Source organism: Perca fluviatilis, chromosome 18 (assembly GCF_010015445.1).
Source record: "Perca fluviatilis chromosome 18, GENO_Pfluv_1.0, whole genome shotgun sequence".
NCBI lineage: Eukaryota > Metazoa > Chordata > Actinopteri > Perciformes > Percidae > Perca > Perca fluviatilis.
In genome coordinates this window covers 8030463-8052284 of record NC_053129.1, presented here as the reverse complement: position 1 = coordinate 8052284, position 21822 = coordinate 8030463, and the positions used below count along the sequence as shown (strand labels likewise).

The 21822-nt window shown below is 40.1% G+C and overlaps 1 protein-coding gene across 2 annotated transcripts in view; it reads left to right on the top strand.

Moving 5' to 3' along the window:
- opn5 (opsin 5) overlaps positions 1-2827 on the top strand; it is a 77207-nt gene extending 74380 nt beyond the window's left edge. For both annotated transcript variants that reach the window (XM_039780984.1, XM_039780983.1), the window contains one exon: positions 1790-2827. In XM_039780984.1, the coding sequence (XP_039636918.1) occupies positions 1790-1856 (67 nt within the window). In that variant the 3' untranslated portion in view covers positions 1857-2827. The remainder of the gene's footprint in view (positions 1-1789) is intronic.
- The last annotated feature ends 18995 nt before the right edge of the window (positions 2828-21822 follow it).

Here is a 21822-nt window from a genome sequence, read left to right as displayed (position 1 = left end):
TATATCGTAATTATTATATCATAAACCTATGATAATGGAAGACTGACAGATCTACATGTTATAATTTATTTATAAGACTGTCAAAGGGAGACGGGTATCTTTCTTCCCTGTCAGATGTCAGCAAGCTTGTTACGCCCGCAATCTCTTGTGGAGCATTATAACTTTGAAAAACCACAGGTTCCAGTTAATCTTATAATGGATATGTGTGTTGAGTTATTTAAACAAACGATCAGGGAAATAAACGCCTCTTGTCCGCGAGTCTCCTGAGAGAGCTCCAGCCAGCTCACAACAGGTCTGTGAAGGTGGACAGGCCAGGTGGACAGGCATGGCGGCAAGCCAGCGACCCCGGCAGGCACCCGCCGGCTGTCACGTCAGACTGTGGAGCTTCTGAACTTGGACCGAATTTTGTTGAAATCAATTTTCGTAAAACGGCCCAAAATTTAGCTCTACATAGTTGATTTCTCGCATAAAAAAGTTATGTAGTAATAGCAGACGAACAATGTATAAAGTTTCCATTTGTTGGCCACAACAGCAATCCATTGTTGTGATTGTTGCAGCGCTTTGCACACTTTGAATTTCTGATTGGGCGGGCCAGATGTCAATGCCTTCACGGGTGAGGCCCGCCCACAGCTCCGCACCTGGGTCCCGGTGATTTGAAATTGTGCAAACGACAGCCTTTTCAAGGCATTTGAGAAGGAAGGAGTGGTAGCATGCAAGCTCCCAAATTGATGCTCGTCTGAGAAATGGGAGTTTTGGATAATGTTCAGCTTCGGCAGCTTTACCTATGCTAAAATATACAATGACTGAGGAAGCCTAGTGACGAGTCCATAGCAACCAGTGTTGAATTTGTTATTACCCAGTGTGCTTTGATGAATGGTCTCAATGTTTTATTGTTTTATTTCATGTGAATACTAGTTTACTAGAGGAGTAACGGAAAACGGGACCACTTTTTGTCTGACTGACTTAAAGAATAGATCTTAATTTAGAATTCAAATATGGTTAGAATTTTAGCAAAGAAGATTAGAAAGATTAATTAAAATCAAAGAATATTGTATGTCCGGCGACAGACTGGAGGCATTGCATGAGTGTGTCAGCTGCGTGGCATGTTCGTTTTATTTCAGCTCCAATGTTAACAGGTTAAAGCTTGCAAACTGCCTGCGAGAGTTTCAAGAGTTTCCAGGCAAAATAGAATAGGAAAAGATGTTTATATGTCATTTTGACACAAATACATATAAATAAATGACATGTTGATGTTTGAAAGTCTCTAGGTTTTGACATAAATGCAGCTATAAATGCAATTAAAAAATAATTGATTTTCAAATATTGCACCTGTCAATACAGAACAACATATTCTGTAGCCTATTTTGCTGTCAATACTGCCATATACTTGTTTTGTTTGTTTGTCTTTATTTAGCTATACCTACCCTGTAAAGCGACTTTGAGTTCGTGAAAAGCGCTATATAAATTCAGATTATTATTATTATTATTATTATTATTATTATTATTATTATTATTTGAGTGCAGTAAATCAATGGGAAACATACATGTGTAAAAGGCCAGCAGCTGCAGCGCCGCATCAGACATGTTTCTGGTGTGTAAAGACAAATCCAGACAGCCGCCACGCAGCTGACAAGCTACAGAAATGCCACGCTCACGCGATGCATCCAGTCTGTCGCCGGCCTTATAATAAAATAAAATGTAGAAAGTTAAAGTACATTTGCATGGTTTTTAGTGTTGAAAACGTTTCTTACTGATGTTCTTGTTTTCTCTTCTTTTGATGTCCCTGCAGGTTCTACACCATCGCTGGCTCGTTAAAGGACAATCCATCAGCTAATGAAGCTGAAATCGAGATGTGACTGTGTCTAACTCTTCTACTTTGGACAGTATGCCTTGTTTCCTGCCCTCTGTGCCCTACACATACCCAATCACATGCTGCCTGTCACCTGTTATGGTATTATCTACAGCTCACCTTTGTTGCCGATGGCTCCTGAGTTCCGGCTTGTTTTTACACCCACGCCTCCCCTTACTCTGAAACACGTCTTTCCCAGAAGGTTTTGCTTATTCTGTGGAGTTGCGTTGTCTTGACCTTCTTGACTTAGTTTTTAAGTGTTACAGACACGCTGTCTTTCAATGCTATGTTACTGATTGACTCACCACGGTGTTGTTCTCATACGACGGCTCGACTGAGGTTTGAAAACGTGACACGTTTGCAAGAAATTCAAGTCAAATCTAAAGCCATAATGTTTTGTGAATCCAAATCTTACAGAAGCATAAAAATTGCTATAAAAATGTAAATATATTTTCAAATGTTTCTAAAACTGAAATGGAAATTTAAGCAAAAGAATATACCTGACTTGAGCCATGTCAAAAACAGACTGAGGTGTAACTGTCAAGCTCAAAGTTGTATTTTTACTGTTTGTAAAAGCTGTTGTATTTTGTACCCCCTACACCTGTGACTTGTCTACAGCTGTGGCTTGTATACAGTTGAAATATCTCAAAAAGCACTAAATCACACCAACTTAGTTTTTCATCAGCTGTAAAGTGCACATGAAGAGATTTTATGTGGCTGTATTCAGTGAAATTGTGCACTTTACTTACAAAGCCATTCAGCATTGATAAGTTTGGTGTTTTACACACACACACACACACACACACACACACACACACACATACACACATATATGGAATTGCTGAAAAGAAGAAGACACACATTATTCATCCAATGAAACAACTCCAGAAGTTGTTTCTTTGAATGATTGAAATGTCATTCTTTAACTAACCAACTACCAAACCTACAGTTGTGGCCATGGTTACACTTATAGTTGATTCAGGGACCATTTTTAAATATATATTTATTGTTGGTTTGTTGTTTGTTTTTTGGCCATAGCCAGAAAGAACAGCATATTTTCAATAGTTTAACATTTTGGTAAATAATCCTTTTGGGTTTATTGCCTAGAGTTAGATGAGAAGATTGATACCACTCGTGTCTGTGTGTTATGTATGAAGCTAGAGAATCCGAATCACAATCAGAAAATGAAAACAGAAATGTTGGGGTGTGATAATCATGCTTGAGATACGTTAGCCTGTCAAGTGAAGACCTAAGGGCCATGAACATTTCCTCATCAAGTTTTATGATTCAAGTTTCTTCAGACAATATCACATTTGGTCGTTCAACCACTGTAGAGCCTCTGAACTATGCAAGTTTATCAAGAGTCAGACACTCAAATCAGCTGCTCAACACTCAAACGTCGATATTGGACGGTTCTGCAAAACTTCGGATTCAAACAGGTTTTCCTTCCAGTCCAGTGCATTTTTTTTTTCAGTCTTGCTTTCTACTATATTTGCACATGGCAGCTACCAGTGGCGCTGGCAGCCATAATCCTGTACGCATGGTTTGTAAAAAAAATTCTGTGAGACATGCAACGCATCTAATGATAACAATGTGTAAATGCACACAGGAGCAGCAGCCGACAGCAGCTCTGTTCTGCTCTGTGCTGATTTCTGGCGCAGTAAACCGCTTTGGTGGGCGGGTAGTTCTTGTGCGTACTATAAAATAGAATCCTGCCGGAATACTGCCAACTGCTGTATGTTTATGGCAAATAAATTATATTAAGATGTGGTTAGAGTTAAGGCGCACGTAGTCTCGCCGTGGCTGCGCAAGCAAAACAAATGTGGGTAAGTCCTCCCATGCTAGTCAGTGAGGATAACCCCACAGTCTACAAAAGAGAGCAACATGCACTCGCTTGTGGGCGCTCCTGGGCGTCCCTAGCCTACTCCTAGTTGCTTGGCAACAGTAAACAGAAATTCTCCGGTGCTACCTTCAAGTAGGTCTTAAAAGTTACTTCAGAGGTATTGTTAAGTCACAAGAACGATGTTTTTGAATTTAAAAGTATTTATTTCTCGATAAAAGTAACAAAATATATGAGATAAAATGCCAAACATATCAGATATTTACAGAAATACGATGTCCTGAAGCTTTGTCCACCATCTTAAATTATTTTCTTCGACTCCAGCCACTGACCTACGTCGCGCTGCCCCTTCACTCCGATTGGCTGTCGCTTTGTCGCATCGCTCCGCATTTGCATAAAATAGACTTCTTGTCTATTTTGGCCCCGCCTTGCTCGTGGCAGCGGTGAGCTCGTTGCTTGTCGCTGGCAAACGGCCACTCCCATTGAAAATGAATGGTAGCCTGTCGCTTTGTCTCTGTCTCTTGTAGCTAATGTGACTGTGGGGTAACCATACAGTAGCACCTTGGCTTTATAATCAACACATAGCACTGGTAGAACAACCAGCTTCTATCATTGGTTGATTGATTGATGTTAACATTTCTCTAGCTTGCTAGCCTAGCAAAAACATCAGTTAACTGTTAGCATTATAACAACATAGTGTTAGTGTAACTGTAATTCATTGCTGCAACAAAGACTACATAATTCCTTTAAAAGCAACAAGCAAACAAATGATGAACATTCTCTTGAATACCAGCTTGTTTAGTGAAAGAATGTGAGCACACAGCCAGACCAAAGAAACTGTCTCTGGCCAGACCCACCTCAGAGACTGTATAAACTGCAGGGGGTAAGCGAGCATCCGGAAAGCATACCTCCTATGGGGAGACTCTTAGGCTAAAGGTGTGGACACACAGGGCCGACAGCCGACCATTGACAGAAAAGCCAGTCGAAATGATCACTCTCCCCGTGTTGGTCCAAAAAGTGCCACAGAACACATCAAAAAGACGAGACAAGACAAGACGTAATACAGTACAGGCCAAAAGTTTGGACACACCTTCTCATTCAATGCGTTTCCTTTATTTTCATGACTATTTACATTGTAGATTCTCACTGAAGGCATCAAAACTATGAATGAACACATATGGAATTATGTACTTAACAAAAAAGTGTGAAATAACTGAAAACATGTCTTATATTTTAGATTCCTCAAAGTAGCCACCCTTTGCTTTTTTGATAGCGCTGCAAACCCTTGGTGTTTTCTCAATGAGCTTCATGAGGTAGTCATCTGAAATGGTTTTCACTTCACAGGTGTGCCTTGTCAGGGTTAATTAGTGGAATTTTTTCCCTTATTAATGGGGTTGGGATCATCAGTTGTGTTGTGCAGAAGTCAGGTTGATACACAGCTATTTGTACAACTGTTAGAATTCATATTATGGCAAGAACCAATCGGCTAAGTAAAGAGAAACGAGTGGCCATCATTACTTTAACAAATGAAGGTCAGTCAGTCCGGAAAATTGCGAAAACTTCATGTGTCAAGTGCAGTTGCAAAAAACATCAAGCGCTACAACGAAACTGGCTCACATGAGGACCGCCCCAGGAAAGGAATACCTAGAGTTACCTCTGCTGCCGAAGATAAGTTCATCTGAGTCACCAGCCTCAGAAATTGCAAGTTAACAGCAGCTCAGATTAGAGACCAGATTAATGCCACACAGAGTTCTAGCATCAGACACATCTCTAGAACAACTGTTAAGAGGAGACTGCGTGAATCAGGCCTTCATTGTCAAGTAGCTGCTAGGAAACCACTGCTAAGGAGAGGCAACAAGCAGAAGAGATTTGTTTGGGCCAAGAAACACAAGGAATGGACATTAGACCAGTGGAAATCTGTGCTTTGGTCTGATGAGTCCAAATTTGAGATCTTTGGTTCCAACCGCCGTGTCTTTGTGCGACGCAGAAAAGAGGATTCTACATGCCTGGTTCCCACCGTGAAGCATGGAGGAGGAGGTGTGATGGTGTGGGGGTGCTTTGCTGGTGATACTGTTGGGGATTTATTCAAAATTGAAGGCATACTGAACCAGCATGGCTACCACAGCATCCTGCAGCGACATGCCATCCCATCTGGTTTGCGTTTCGTTGGACCATCATTTATTTTTCAACAGGACAATGACCCCAAACACACCTCCAGGCTGTGTAAGGGCTATTTGACCAAGAAGGAGAGTGATGGAGTGCTGCGCCAGATGACCTGGCCTCCACAGTCACCGGACCTGATCCCAATCAAGATGATTTGGGGTGAGCTGGACCGCAGAGTGAAGGCAAAAGGGCCAACAAGTGCTAAGCATCTCTGGGAACTCCTTCAAGACTGTTGGAAAACCAGTTCAGTTCAGTTCAGTTAACTACCTCTTGAAGCTCATCAAGAGAATGCCAAGAGTGTGCAAAGCAGTAATCAGAGAAAAGGGTGGCTACTTTGAGGAATCTAAAATATAAGACATGTTTTCAGTTATTTCACACTTTTTTGTTAAGTACATAATTCCATATGTGTTCATTCATAGTTTTGATGCCTTCAGTGAGAATCTACAATGTAAATAGTCATGAAAATAAAGGAAACGCATTGAATGAGAAGGTGTGTCCAAACTTTTGGCCTGTACTGTACATCTCTATAACAGCAGGCGGCGCTAATCTGTATTGTTGCCCAAGAAATGAAAACCAGCAGCTGATTGGACGAACGCGTCACATGGGTTTGTTTTCTCCGGAAATTCAAAGCTACATTGTCATGGCGGCTGTTCAGAATACGATCTCATATTGTACTAAAATAGTTCACTGAAACATGTTTTTGAAAAAAAAAATTTAAGTGAGAAATAGGCCATGCAGTTCCAGAATCTGTCTTCATTTCAGCTCAACAAAGGTCAGTTTAAAAGATTTTCGTCAGAATTTGAGAGACTCTATTCACCTCATTCCGCTCGCCATTTCCGGGTGAGTCCCGACTGCCCTGCCACCGACTGAACACGTCAGGTCGGCGAAAATGAACGGCGACAGCCCCCCAGACTGACGACAGCACGGGACACACCGAACAGATTCGAGTCACTGACCTCGCCAGACTGTCCAACAGCCAATAATCAGCCCTGTGTGTCAGCATCCTTAACAAGCCATCACCTGCCGTTAGCATTTCATTGACTCCCATTCATTTTGGCTTCACTTTGACAGCAAATAACTTTACATCTGAAGCGTTTAAAGACTTTATTTGTCCATTGTTTATTTCTAAAGAAACACGACAATGTTAAAAAAAAACTCCATTACCTTGTATCTCACATTATGGCCCCGTAGCAGTAGTTTTTGTAAAAATAGGCTAATGATTGTGTCATAACCACGCGACTTTCTGTCGCACAGAAGAGAAATTACCGTATAGTCAGGAGAAGCTCGCAGGCAGTTTTGACTCACATTAGCTGTTTAAGTTTAATTAATAATGTTAACTAGCATTTCAGTTAGCAACCCTGTGCCAATGTTATGTCCTTACATATATCTACGCATGTACCTACATCTACCAGAAGACTGACAACTTTTCAGACAGGTTGCTCACGCAATTTGGCAACTACCGTTATATATATATATATATATATATATATATATATATATATATATATATATATATATATATATACACACACACACACACACACACACTAGTGCTGTGCCCGTTAAACGGGCTGATTGTTTGGCCTATGGTGTTGCTGCTTGTAGAATTTATCAAAACCAAAGTGTACTCCAAAATGACTTACAGAAGGACCCTGAATCACTTAATATGCAACTCCACTGTATAGCCTACTATCTATTGACTTTGTGTAGGCTACGTCTACATCAGAGGAAGACATAGGCGCCGATACCGTGGGTGCTCCGGAGTTCAAGCACCAACGGAAAATACAGAGCACCCACGTGTGACAGACTGCCTGTAGGCTACATTCATTTAAACTGAACATTGCAATTGGTGCTAAGTGGAGCGTCTGTCATAATGTGATTGGTTATGTTGCTGTCAGTCCCCTGCTCCATATTTTATTCGCCAATCACAGCGTCTCTTGGATGAAAACGCCTCCATCCCCCCACAGTGCGTGGATGTGCGTTAGGTAATCAGAGTGAGAATGAAATTAACAGATTTGTTATTAAAAATGCAAACCTAATGATGAAAGTGCATCAACGACATCCACCACCAGTGCAGAGAGTTCTTAATTTCCCACGAAGCTGGGATTGATACCCCAAAATCGGTTACTGCGCGCTAGATACAGAGCACCGCGAGTGGCCGGTCGTGGTGCTCCGTCAGGTCAGCGGTAGTTGGTGGTCTAGTTACCCCAGAATAGGTGACTGTGCGCTGGATACAGAGCACCGCGAGCTGCCGGTCGTGGTTCTCCATCAGGTCAGCGGTAGTTGGTGGTCAGTTAAACTTCTCATCTCCAATCCTATCTGTATTTGTGAGAACTGGCGCTGTCCTCAGTTGAAACTTTACGGCTTTATTATCAATTTAATAGTGTGTGTATCGGCCGCTGTCTTTTTTCTAAGGTTCTGAAATTAAAACATTTTTGGACTACTTTTTTTTTTAAAGGGCATGCGCCCATGAGCACCCACGGAGGAAAACATAAATCGGCGCCTATGGAGGAAGACATTGTGCTTCTATATTTACCTGACAGAGAACATTGCAGAATCAGAATGTAATCACAATATATCACAATTAAAATGTGGAGTAATCAGACATTAGCGTCATGGACTCATGGCAGTGCTTTACCCACCCTGCCCGTTATGAGAGCTAAACAGCACATATCTGCGTTCATCAACCACCAGAGAGACTGTGTTGTCATGTGTCGGATCGTTAACAAATTTAACATTTCAGCAGACGTGTTCATTTCCATACAGGTTTAGTGCCTTGACGGTTAACGGTGAAGTAGGGGATTTGAATTGCGGGGAGTATTTTGGCGACTTAATTAACCCGACCCAGGGTGAGTCTGATGAAATCTGATGTAGGCTATCTGCCCGGTTCAGCTCTGAGATTTTCTCGCGTTGCACAGCGCTCTGAAGGAATAATCTCCGAGATTAGGCTACGTTATGTTCTGCCAGGTCACAGCAATTTAATACAATAGCAGGAAAAGAGTCAGAGGCGCTGATGTGCAGGTTACCTTCCCCCCCAAACACGGACACACTTACAGATACGTCTTGCTTTATAAGATAGATAGCTTGCCTATAAGTGACATCACACTCTGTCTGCACTTGTTGTAGCTGGTTGTGCTTTGCATGTGTGGGATTCTGAAACGTCCTTAAATTCGGGAATTGTTGTTTGTTTATTCAAAGTCAAAGACAGTCCAAAGTAGTGCTACTTTGCACATTTTTGTAGGTCTGAGGTGTATGTCACATTTTAGCTGCCAAAGGTGCGCTGCTCTTTCTCTCTCTGTCTCCGATTGTTGTGTGCAAAAATCCTTGATTATCCGGCACGTTTTCTTAAAAAATGCAATGGAATATGCGGGATATTTATGCAATTTTATGCAATGAAATTGCGGGAACTTGCAAAAAATGCGGGAACTTGCAAAAACTGCGGTTTGATGAAAAAGAGAAGAAAAAGTGATTCCCCCAACACCTTGCTTTTTTTAACTTAATTTCCAAAAATAGTTTACAGATATTCAGTCATTGCAATAAGTAAGCAAATAAGATACAAAAATATATACAAATAATATAATATTAAAGTAAAAATAAAATAGTCTAAACAGAGGGAAATAAAAGATACAGACTTTCAAAAATCGTTAATAATATAGACAGCAGGAGCACTTAAACAAAGAAATTTGTGTAGATATCAGATATTAAGATAGGTTTCTTATTGGATACCAATTTAAGAGACTCAAAGTACATGTCAAATTCAACCTCCAACACCTGCTTTCGATGATGTTCACGTTGCGTAATTACGTTACTTCATAACGTTCCCATGGCAACAGGGGAAAATGGCTGCTCTTGTGTGAAGTAAACGCAACATTTTTTCAACTTTCTGCTAAGATATATGTGACTTTTTTGCAACGAAAATGCGGGGATTATGAAATCATGCAAGCACCGCATATTTTGCGCGGAAATAGACAATTTATGCGGCGAAAGTGCGGCATATTTTAAAAAATGCGGCACCCGCATGAATATGCAGACTTTGGCTGATTATGCATTGAAATATGCGATCGCATTATCACATTTTTTGAAATCCATCGGACTAATGGTTCGAGAGATATGCGCTTAACCCTTGTGTTGTCCTTCGGGTCCCAGTGACCCAAAGGACAACACAAGGATTATGTACTTCCGTTTACTTTGTTGAGAATTGCTCTCTAAACAAGGGTTAATACAGCACCTTAGTTCTTGTTTGTACAGCATTTTGGTCAGCTTAAACTGTGTTTAAATGGGTTCTAGAAATAAACTTTACTTACTTAACAAGAAACAGGGTTTAGAGAGCAATTCTCAACAAGGTACAAGGGAGGTACATAATCCTTGTGTTGTCCTTCGGGTCACTGGGACCCAAAGGACCACACAAGGGTTAACACCCACACAGACAGACAGACGGTCCTGCAATTATAGATAGATATAGTGGGGAGAACAATGAATTGATTCGATTTTGCAGGTTTTCCCACTTACAAAGCATGTAGAAGTCTGTAATTTTGATCATAGGTACTCTTCAACTGTGAGTGATGGAATCTAAAACAAAATTCCTGAAAATCACATTGTATGATTTTTAAGTAATTAATTTGCATTTTATTGCATGACATAAGTATTTGATACATCAGAAAAGCAGAACTTCATATTTGGTACAGAAACCTTTGTTTGCAATTAAAGAGATCATACGTTTCCTGTAGTTCTTGACCAGGTTTACACACTGCAGCAGGGATTTTGGCCCACTCCTCCATAACAACCTTTTCCAGATCCTTCAGGTTTCGGGGCTGTCGCTGGGCAATACGGACTTTCAGCTCCCTCCAAAGATTTTCTATTGGGTTCAGGTCTGGAGACTGGCTAGGCCACTCCAGGACCTTGAGATGCTTCTTATGGAGCCACTCCTTAGTTGCCCTGGCTGTGTGTTTTGGGTCGTTGTCATGCTGGAAGACCCAGCCACGACCCATCTTCAATGCTCTTACTGAGGGAAGGAGGTTGTTGGCCAAGATCTCACGATACATGGCCCCATCCATCCTCCCCTCAATACAGTGCACTCGTCCTGTCCCCTTTGCAGAAAAGAATCCCCAAAGAATGATGTTTCCACCTCCATGCTTCACGGTTGGGATGGTGTTCTTGGGGTTGTACTCATCCTTCTTCTTCCTCCAAACACGGCGAGTGGAGTTTAGACCAAAAAGCTCTATTTTCTTCTCATCAGACTAAATGACCTTCTCCCATTCCTCCTCTGGATCATCCAGATGGTCATTGGCAAACTTCAGACGGGCCTGGACATGCGCTGGCTTGAGCAGGGGGTCCTTGCGTGTGCTGCAGGATTTTAGTCCATGACAGCGTAGTGTGTTACTAATGGCTTTCTTTGAGACTGTGGTCCCAGCTCTCTTCAGGTCATTGACGAGGTCCTGCCGTGTAGTTCTGGGCTGATCCCTCACGTCAATATTGATGCCCCATGAGGTGAGATCTTGCATTGTGTCCCAGACCGAGGGAGATTGACCTTCATCTTGAACTTCTTCCATTTTCTAATAATTGCGCCAACAGTTGTTGCCTTCTCACCAAGCTGCTTGCCTATTGTCCTGTAGCCCATCCCAGCCTTGTGCAGGTCTACAATTTTATCCCTGATGTCCTTACACAGCACTCTGGTCTTGGCCATTGTGGAGAGGTTGGAGTCTGTTTGATTGAGTGTGTGGACAGGTGTGTTTTATACAGGTAACGAGTTCAAACAGGTGCAGTTAATACAGGTAATGAGTGGAGAACAGGAGGGCTTCTTAAAGAAAAACTAACAGGTCTGTGAGAGCCGGAATTCTTACTGGTTGGTAGGTGATCAAATACTATGTCATGCAATAAAATGCAAATTAATTATTTAAAAATCATACAATGTGATTTTCTGGATTTTTAGATTCCGTCTCTCACAGTTGAAGAGTACCTATGATAAAAATTACAGACCTCTAGTCTACATGCTTTGTAAGTAGGAAAACCTCCAAAATCGGCAGAGTATCTAATACTTGTTCTCCCAACTGTGTATATATATATATATAAAGGTGAGATTTGGATTGACCACCATATACTTCCATCACACTGTTCTATTGTCAATTATTATTAATCATTTATTTTGTATTTTTGGTTAATGACTAGAACAAATTGACACAGTGCTGAGCTGCATCTCAGATTACCCTTCAGGTTCCCAGCTTTCAGATGATGTACACCACTTGTATGTGGCATATACTGTTGACTTTTATCTGCTTCTGAACACTCCCTGTCCCCCCACCCCTCTTAAAATGGGGACAGATTGCTAAGAGGTTAATATATTGTCAACATGCCATAATAGGAAAGACCTGTCTTTGCTGACTACTGCTAGACTAAGGGTCAGTCAATTCTAGGGAGTTGCACATATAAACAAGCATATTTCATAAATGATGGATAATCTAAAGTGTTTAAAAAAAAATAAAAAATGTCAGAGGGAATGCCACAATTTAAAGAGTAACTACACAGATTGGTCAATTGCAATCAAAGAAAATACACTATGTTCTGTCAATTCAGGATGATTGTATGTATTTTATATGAAGTTTGACTGTCAGGAGAATATTACGTCCACTTGTACAATCTGATGTACAATCCCACGAAATAGAGATGATGGTTAAAATGACGCCACTGTTTGTACATTTAACTTAGTGGTTTGCATTGTATTGATTTTACATGATATTACATAAAAGCAGCATTTAACAATATATTATCTTTCAAAATTTTAGCCACTAAATAATGTCTGCTAGTCAAGCTAATTAGCATGTCTCCTTGTAGATCCAGTCCTTGGTCTCCATGTTCTTTGCACAAAATCCACTAAATGTAAAACACTGCTGCACCAAACATTTAACACCAACTAATTTTGCTTTATTTCTTATTTCTGTATGTCTGCATTGTCCAAATAGTTCTAGTCTACTTGCCCCTCATGACTTGCTGCTTGCATCTAAATGCTTTGTCAATAATAAGTGATGTGCTAATTGATAGAATATTTTGTAAGAGTATTGTTTTTGTTAATTATTTCCTATTTTGGTGGCTCAAATGGGATTTGTCAATATGAGGTTGATGTCCGCGTAGAAGCAAAAAGGAAACTGATGTTTAGTTTTCCAGTAAGCACACTGTACTTTGTACATTGATTGAGAACTACTGTAATACAGCTAATGTTATGCATATAGAAAGCATTATAACACAGGTTGGGGTGTCTTTGTTCTCAGTTCAAATGTCAAATTCTTTTTTCTCCTTTTTTTAAGTTCCATTATTAATCATAAGCATGAATTCAAGTCTAAAGGTTTCACAGAATACTATCATCCTGAACTGAGGGTAAAGCGGCCGGGCCTGTCGTTAGATGATGGAGACTGCAATGATGCCTTTGTTTGGCATAAAACTGAATCTCAGGTATTTATTGGTAGCTGGAGAGATGCCAGTTCACCTCCTGGGCACTGCCAGGTGCTCTTGAGCAAGGCACCGTACCCCCCAACCGCTCAGGGCGCTGGTCCAGCACTGGCAGCCCACTCACTCTGACATCTCTCCATTTGTGCATGAATAGGTCCTGAGCATGTCTGTGTGTATTTCAGGCCTGTGTGTAGTGATTTCTAATAAACAGTATAATTATTAATTATTATAATTATTAGTTGTTCTGGTCTGTGTGTAGTCTATTGGTCAATGAGGGTGTATGGAGTTATATTTGTGGCAAAAATATGTTGCACATGAATACTGTTTTCAGAATTTATGTCAATTACTGCTGTTTTCCATCTTTACACATATAAATACCCATTGTTTTGTCTTTGTACATTACTTCTTTTTGATGTTGTCAATCACTACACATTACCAAAATACATGAACACCCTGACGTAATAAATATAATGTGCTGCTAGATTTGTTGTTTTATATTTTATAATTATATAATTTTTATCTCATTTAGGTTGTTCGTACATCGCTATCACCTGAAAGTGTTTGAGTTCACTTGAGTCAAGTCAATATACAATAACAAGTAAAAATAAAGATACTGTAACAAAACAGCATTATGTGCTTTGACATATAAAAAACAACAAATTAAGAAATGTTTTGCCAATAATGGCTCCCCAAATTTAGTCTACCTGTGAGTATGTTTGTTTGTCTTACTTTTACATTACATTGTGGAAAAGATTTTTTGAAGTGTAAATAAATATATGCCAATGCCAACTGGATTTTTTGTTTTGTTTGTCTTGTATATTTAATTTCAGTGTGTTTTTCCTTTCCTTTCATTGACATGTATCCATGGACAGTTTAAAGTTGTAACACATAATTGGGTAAACGCCACGCAAACAACAACTAAAAGCCTCTGAGGCAGAATCACAATTTTGACAGAAATCAGCAAAGTGAGGACTTTGCAACAAAGAAATTGACATTAGTCACTGTTTTCTCTTTGATTCCTTTCATTTATTTCCCTTAAAGCTTTAGTATGTAACTTTTTGATATTAATCAGAGATGGGAAGTAACGAAGTACAAATACTTTGTTACTGTACTCAAGTAGATTTTTCAGATATTTTTACTTTACTATTCATTACTCCTTACATTTTACAAAATTGGCTAGTTAGTTTAGTTTCAAAGAATTTCAGTGGAGTAACCGTTATTTTTTGCATCATCAATACTGAATTCAGTCTAATTGGATGGGAATATACGTTGCACTTGACACACCACTACAAGACGACTCGACAGATTCTGCGGCATTCATTTGCGGCAAATAATTGCAGCTTGATGGCGGTAACATTAGCACATAGTAGTATGGACGGCGACATATGAAAATAAAGAAAACAGAGATTCCAGAGATTTGGCATATTTTATCCTTTATTTTCTTTCCAGAAGCCATATTTGAGCACACATACATACATGTAGATTCCTTTAAATGTTACGGGGATGTTTAAAAAAGAGAAACTTTAATAATTCATTAATAATGAGGCCTTTTATTTACCTAAATTTGTCTTTTTCATATTATTATAAACTACAACACAGTCTCAGCCCCAGCATATCAAAAACCAACGTTTGGTCAGGTTCATTTGGTACAGAAGCCCTGAAAGTCAAAATTTATCTTGTACTTACGAGACAGATAAACTTAGGTTTTGGCCATGGATATTATCCTATCTTTTACTTTTAAATTACTTGTAGGCTGTTTTGAAAGCGAGAAAGCTTAAGCGCTTAATAAATGATACAAAGGGAATTGAATGTTTAGCCAAATGCAGTATAAACAAAAGGTTTACCTTCTGAGTTAACAAATGTCTACTTTAAAACATAATGGAACTGTGTATAGGTGCCGACTTGGGTTAAACAGTGTAGATAAGCTATAGTCCACATGGCTAATTAATATTCACTCGCATATAATTAGATCATTCATGTGAATTTTAATTAGCTATGTGGACCGCTGGTTGCCTCAGCAAGCTCCTGAGTCCACAAGAATTTGTTTGTAATTCGCTATTTGTGCAATGTAACACAGTGGCAGCAGATGAGAGCAGCCAATATCACGTTTTTCTACATGTTTATGCCTGTTGAACAGGTGTAGCCAAAGTATTGGCTTACTCACCATGGTTTTATTGCATTTATAGCTAAACTTTTTTCCACCTTGCCTTTCAGGGCTTCCGTACTTTGCAGTTAGTTACTGACACAAAAAGTGTTTATTAGCATCTCAGTCAGATGCAGGGGGCTTTCAACTAATTATAATGTAATCCCATCTGTGGTGATATTTGACACTTTGGTTTACAAATGGCGTCTTTTCTTCTATGGTTTATATTTCTTCAGAAGAAAGGTTTTTTTTCCTTTTGCTGCCCTTAGGTATTTCTTATTCGTATTAGCTATTTCCATTTTTCTTTCTTTTCTTTTTTTGTCTGAATTTACTGTTAGCTGTCAAATGTCAGTGGCTGGTTGGTTTGTGGTTTGCACACGAGTCTGTCGCCCTCATATGGGTTTATTGGGGCGTTCCGTACACTAATTTCAAATTGCCAAATGGCACATGTATCCAATTTAAAATCAAACGCAACATCACCATACTCAGTGATGACTACATAGGATTAATTTACATTCTACGGCTTTGTGCAAGATCAAATAAACAAGGAAAAATAAGAAATTGTTTTTTGCATGCAGCCCAATGTTTGTGAGCCGACTCTCGTGCTACACTTCTGAAAACCAGTCTCACTGCTTGAGTAATTGGTCTGGCTGAACAATAGTCCTCCAGGCCTCTGGAGACTGTGCAATGCAGACTAATTACCCTCAGCCCCGTCACACCAATTAGCAAGTAATGCTGTTTAGAAGATTTTAATTCTGTTAAAGTGAAAAGGTCAAGCTTTAAAATATCCTGCTGTATCTCAGGGATGTAGCACCCATTACAGGCATTAACAAGCTTCTCTTAAACTGGGAAACAGAGCCGAATGAGCCAGTGCTGGAGGACACTTAGAACATGAGAGTGTTGGGGTGTCAGTGGCCCAATCCCAATGTCCGGACTCACAGACTCACGGACTTTGGTGCGCGTTCTCGCGAAATTCGTCAGGGCTTAGGGTTGTCCCAATGTGGAATTTCAAAGGGCGTGAGGGTTTGAGTACACACTTACCGAGCCCTTAACCGTAAGTCTGCATCGATGCAGACTTCACCAAAGGGAATTACCCACAGTTCAAAGCGTTGTGACGTTTACCGCGGAGACGATAGGGAAATCCGGAAATTACGAAGGTAAACAACAGCACGACACGCGACCACGGAGCGGACCAACCTGTTGTCCTGCTCGTAAAACAAGAGTTTGGATTCAGGCAGCCGTCTCCTGGGCCTCGGCCGTGTGAAAAGCAACAAACTTAAAAGGACAATTCCCAAACCGGCAAGTGTTAGCAACATCTTTGTTATTAAATGTCGCCAAGGTAACATGTGATCTCGTGAAGCGCCGTCCCAATCCCATTTATACCTATCCGAGCCCATGTGGCCTCACACACTCGCTCACTTAGTACCTGAGATCACTTAAGTCTGTGAGTCCTTAGTCCTGGTGGGTCAAAACATCTGACAATTGACGAAATATAAGGAAATGTTTTACAATCATTACAATTTGATGTGGTAGAATTACCATGACAACACAGATCGTAAATCATAACTGAAGCATAAAAAATATGAGCATGTTTTCACTGGAATGGCATCATGTAGACAAGAGATAAACTCACAAACATGCTCTCTGCATTCTGATTACAGAGAGATACTTTATTATTACTGGAGTAAAATCAGTGGTGATGAGTACTGTACCTAAGTACAATTTTGTTAAGATTAAACAATTTGTTCCCAACCTTTTTGGCTTGTGACCCCTTACAAAAAAACAACCTAGTTGGAGCATTCTCGCATGGTTACATGTATATAACTATCTGAGGCCCCAAGATGTAAAATTAACAAAAAGGTGCTAAATGCTTCACATAGTACCTTAAAGTAAGATTTTGAATGTAAGACATTTACTTGTAATGGTGTATTTTTACATTGTTCTATTGCTGCTTTTATTTACTGTAAGTAGGTAAAGGAACTGATGACTTCCACCATTGTATATATTTAGAAATCAACAATAATGAGAACAATAATGATACCTGTGGCTTTTAGGGCTGACACTGAATGGAAACCTAGGACCTCCTACTGCAGTCAAGTGGAACATTTCTAGGTATACTGGCAGGGGCGGAGTCTGGGGGCATGCTCTATTTACGGCAGCTATATGCACTATATTTCAAGCCATTTGATAATAGAATGCCTGACAATCTGTACATCGTTTGGGAAAAACCTGAAAGTTGCAGAGGAAAAGATTGTTTCCTCTGTATCCAACTGTCTTCATTGTTCGGAAACCAGAACACAACAAATGTTGAGGATGAGTCATTTTCAAACCTGTCTGATGTTTCCATACCATACAGTAGCTTCTGCGATAAGCTTCGTCTACAAAAATGATCAGTGTCAGGTAATGAAATGCAACTATCAAGGAAAGAAGATGAAAATTGCATCTTGCGCTCATAACTCCAAACAATCTTATATTACACATTCTCTAGATCAAGGTTCCACACTGCCTTCCTTATGATCAAATCCAGCAGTCACCTGTCTGACATCTATAGTAACTGGTGTTTAGAAAGTCAGAGCTCATCAACTTAAAGGAGTCTCAACAAAGGCCATTCACATTCATAACCAAGAAAAGCCTGCAACATAAACGTGTCCAAATATTTAATAAGCAGCAGCAACAAACTACATACAAATTATGGAATCTACATCTGAGCTACACATACACTAATTAGATTCAACATTTCAAGGTCAAAAAACGATAAGGCAAAGTTATTTAAAAAAAAACATCAATTTTGGTACATATGTATGAATAGAAAATAAGGACATGTCAACAATCACAGTCAAGATCAGATACAGATATATATCAGATACACAAAAATACATCAACAATACAGTAAGAATCAAAAAGAATAGAATGCTCGTTGTGGCGACTCCATTCATCTTATTTTCCTTAGTCGCCTTTTTTGAGGAGGATTGTGACTCGTATGGTAAATAAGCACTCACGGAGATCCTTACGTTTCGTTCAAATAATGCAAGATTTATTACGTCAAGAAAATAAAAAATAATAATCTCTCCGTGTTTGACTTTCAACAGAAACTTAAACGTTTACTAATCAATGATCACAATGTGTACAATGTGTCTTACTCAAACAAAAGAACTCCTCAAGCTGTCACCCAGCACCTCGTTATACCTGTGAAGGTGACCTAATTAGGAGGAGGAGCAGGGGTTGCCGTTTTCTAGCAATTATTTTAAGTTATTTCTCCAGATGTATACAATTTAGAGATGAAATAGAAAAATAAAGTGTAAAGTTTGTTTTTACAATGAAATTAATAAATACCAATAGACTTATTATGGCTCCAACACTCGTTACTACTCTTCTCTGCGTTAGTACACAAAATGAGGATACATAGAAAATGATGGCCCTTTTCACAGCAGACATTTTGACTTGTCATAGTAGGAAAAGCACAGCTGAAATTGATAACCTTAACGATGGCTCAATTCCATCAAGTGTCCCAGTAAGCTATTTCAGTGAGTCACCATGCACAATACCAGGGCCTTTCCTAAGTGGAATGCAGCCATCATTAATGGTTTTGAATACACCTTTGCTTTTCCTACTATGGTATGTCAACATGTCTGGCATGAAAAAGGTCTATAGAAAAGACATCAAATAGGTCTGGACCCTCAAGGACTCAAAACAATATAGACATGGTTGGAAGGCAACTAGACCTCACATCACTAGGTGACATAATCATGCATGGTCTTTGGTGATTGAGACTCCCATTACCAACAATGTACATTGCCCTCTAGTGGCCAGTTATATGAATAACAAACCAGTTTTCATAAATGCAGAGGCAGTGGCATGCCACAGCAGCCAGCTGTTGTTAAGTTAATGTGATCTTATTGTGCCATTGCATTTTTGATTTCAGGGTAGAGCTGACCTGGGGCCTGTACTACAATGTAGTCTCGCCGATGAGTCATGGGGAAACCCTGGGTTGACTTATAGAGTTGATGGCCGACGTCAGGTGACCTGCAGAATGTTATGGTTAGTGAAGCCAGATAACCAAAAGATATCCTGCATGTGTTGAACTCGCTTCGTGGTACTGGCCCCTGCTCTTTAGTAATCAATCTTTAGTAATCTTGACCCCCCCCCCCTGCATTTGTTTGCATCTGGGCAGCACCACATACAAAGTAATGCTCACCAGACCCTCTGCCAAAGCGCGCTGGAGGAGAGTCCGGCTACTCCATATAGCATTTGGGGATGGGAGGAAAACGTGCTCAGGTTTATTGGCATTTCTTTAAACCAATCACAAAAGCCACAGTGCTGCTGCAAAATAGGCTCGGAAGGAACTTGTTTTGGTGGAACATGTGAATGTTCAAAAGTTATTTTAGTCGTGCAGCAGTATACTCAGATTGGACAGACGATGTCTGGCTAGCGGTCTTGATTTACCCTACAGAGATCATAAATCGACCGGAATTTAAAATGCCAACACAAAGGAAGCCCAAGGCAACGGATGTCCATTCTAAATGAGTGAAATCCTGGAAGTGGAACGTCAAGGATATAGATTATGAACTGCAAAACATCAAAAATGTAAAATATAAAAATAAAGTATAAGTATAAGAAATGAAAACATCTATTTTAGATAACGTTTTAATATAACGTAAAATATTGAAAAAACATTTATATCATTAACAAATTCATCACTCTAAATTGTGTCATCCTAAACTGTAAACACCTTTCTTTCTTTCTTTCTTTCTTTCTTTCTTTCTTTCTTTCTTTCTTTCTTTCTTTCTTTCTTTCTTCACCACAGCAAGCCAGATGAAGTGTTCAGTTTGAGTACTAAACAAAAAAGAACAATCAAACAGCCTCTGGGGGGAGCAGTTGCTCTTTCTGTGACGTTCCAAAGCTGCTGAGGCACACAGGCTGCAGCTTCAGCACCAAAAGCATGATGATGGATAGCAAATCTCTAAATTTATTTTCTACGCTCTGAAAATGGAGTCAGTTCTTGTTTATTCCTTTCCACTGACAGAATATTTTTCCATATTTTACTCTCTAGGGGGAAAAGTCACGAGCTACTAGGATTTCAGGAGATTTGGGGCCATTAGGAAATATCCCAGGCATAGTGCTCTTCCCAGTGCACCAAGCTGCACTGTATCTTCCCATCTTCATTCATTTATTCCTTCCCTTTCACACTTATTTCTTCTTCCTTATCTCCTCCCTCCTTTCCATTTCTTTGCAATGCATTCTCATGAACGTTTTTGTATATCGTACGAATAATATCGTGCACATCTATATCCATGATGTTCCACTTTTGGGATTGCTCAGATGCTGCCGGAATTCCGCAGTATGTCGCTCTTTTTGGCCGGATTTCCATTACCTTCCGCTTTTTTGTGTTGGAAGTTTAAACTCCGGTGGATTTATAGTGGACTATGGTTAACTGCTCCTCAGATCTCTGCAAGGTAAATCCAGACAGCTAGCTAGACTATCTGTCCAATCTGAGTTTTCTGTTGCAAGACTAAAACAACTTTTGAACGTACACACGTTCCACCAAAACAAGTTCCTTCCCGAGGTTATTTTGCAGCAGCTCCGTTGCTCCGTCTGGCGCTAAGCATCGCCCAAGAAGATTGTGATTGGTTTAAAGAAATGCCAATAAACCAGAGCACGTTTTTCTCCCATCCCGGAATGCTGTGTAGACTAGCCAGACCCTCCTCCGCAGCGCTGCAGAGGAAGGTCTGGCAATGCAAGACTATGTGTCACGTGACCGCTGGTCAAATGACATTAACTTTTGCGCTCTTTACTGTTTAATTTAGCCAAGAAAAAAGGCAACGTTGAGCCGGATACAGGGCACCGTGAGCTGACGGTCCTTTCGGGGGTCGTTGCAGTTGAATTTAGCCGACAAAAGGTGACCGTCATGTGGCGAAGACAGTTTAGTTTAGGCACCAATACGACGAGTTAAGATTAGAAAAAAGATTGGGGTTTGAATTAAAACAAACAGTCCTTTTTATTATTATTATTATTTTTTTTTTGGGGCATTTTTAGGCCTTTATTGACAGGAAAGCTGAAGAAATGAAAGGGGAGGGAGGGGGGAATGACATGCAGCAAAGGGCCGCAGGTTGTAGTCAAACCCGGGCCTGCTGCATGGAGGAGTAGGCTAAACCTCTATATATGGGCGCCCGCTCTACCAACTGAGCTATGCGGGTGCCCACAACGTTCCTTTTAAATACTCTTGGAACACTATACACGTTTCCTGGGTGAGCGTCTTGCGTTTTATCCGGGTCACAAACTCCGCTCCCCAGCTTGAAAGCGCTGTTTTATGCCCCACCCATCCAACGTAACCTCCTCCCTATTTGGACCAGAGCCCTCTTATACATCAGCAATTACTGTGCTGCATAC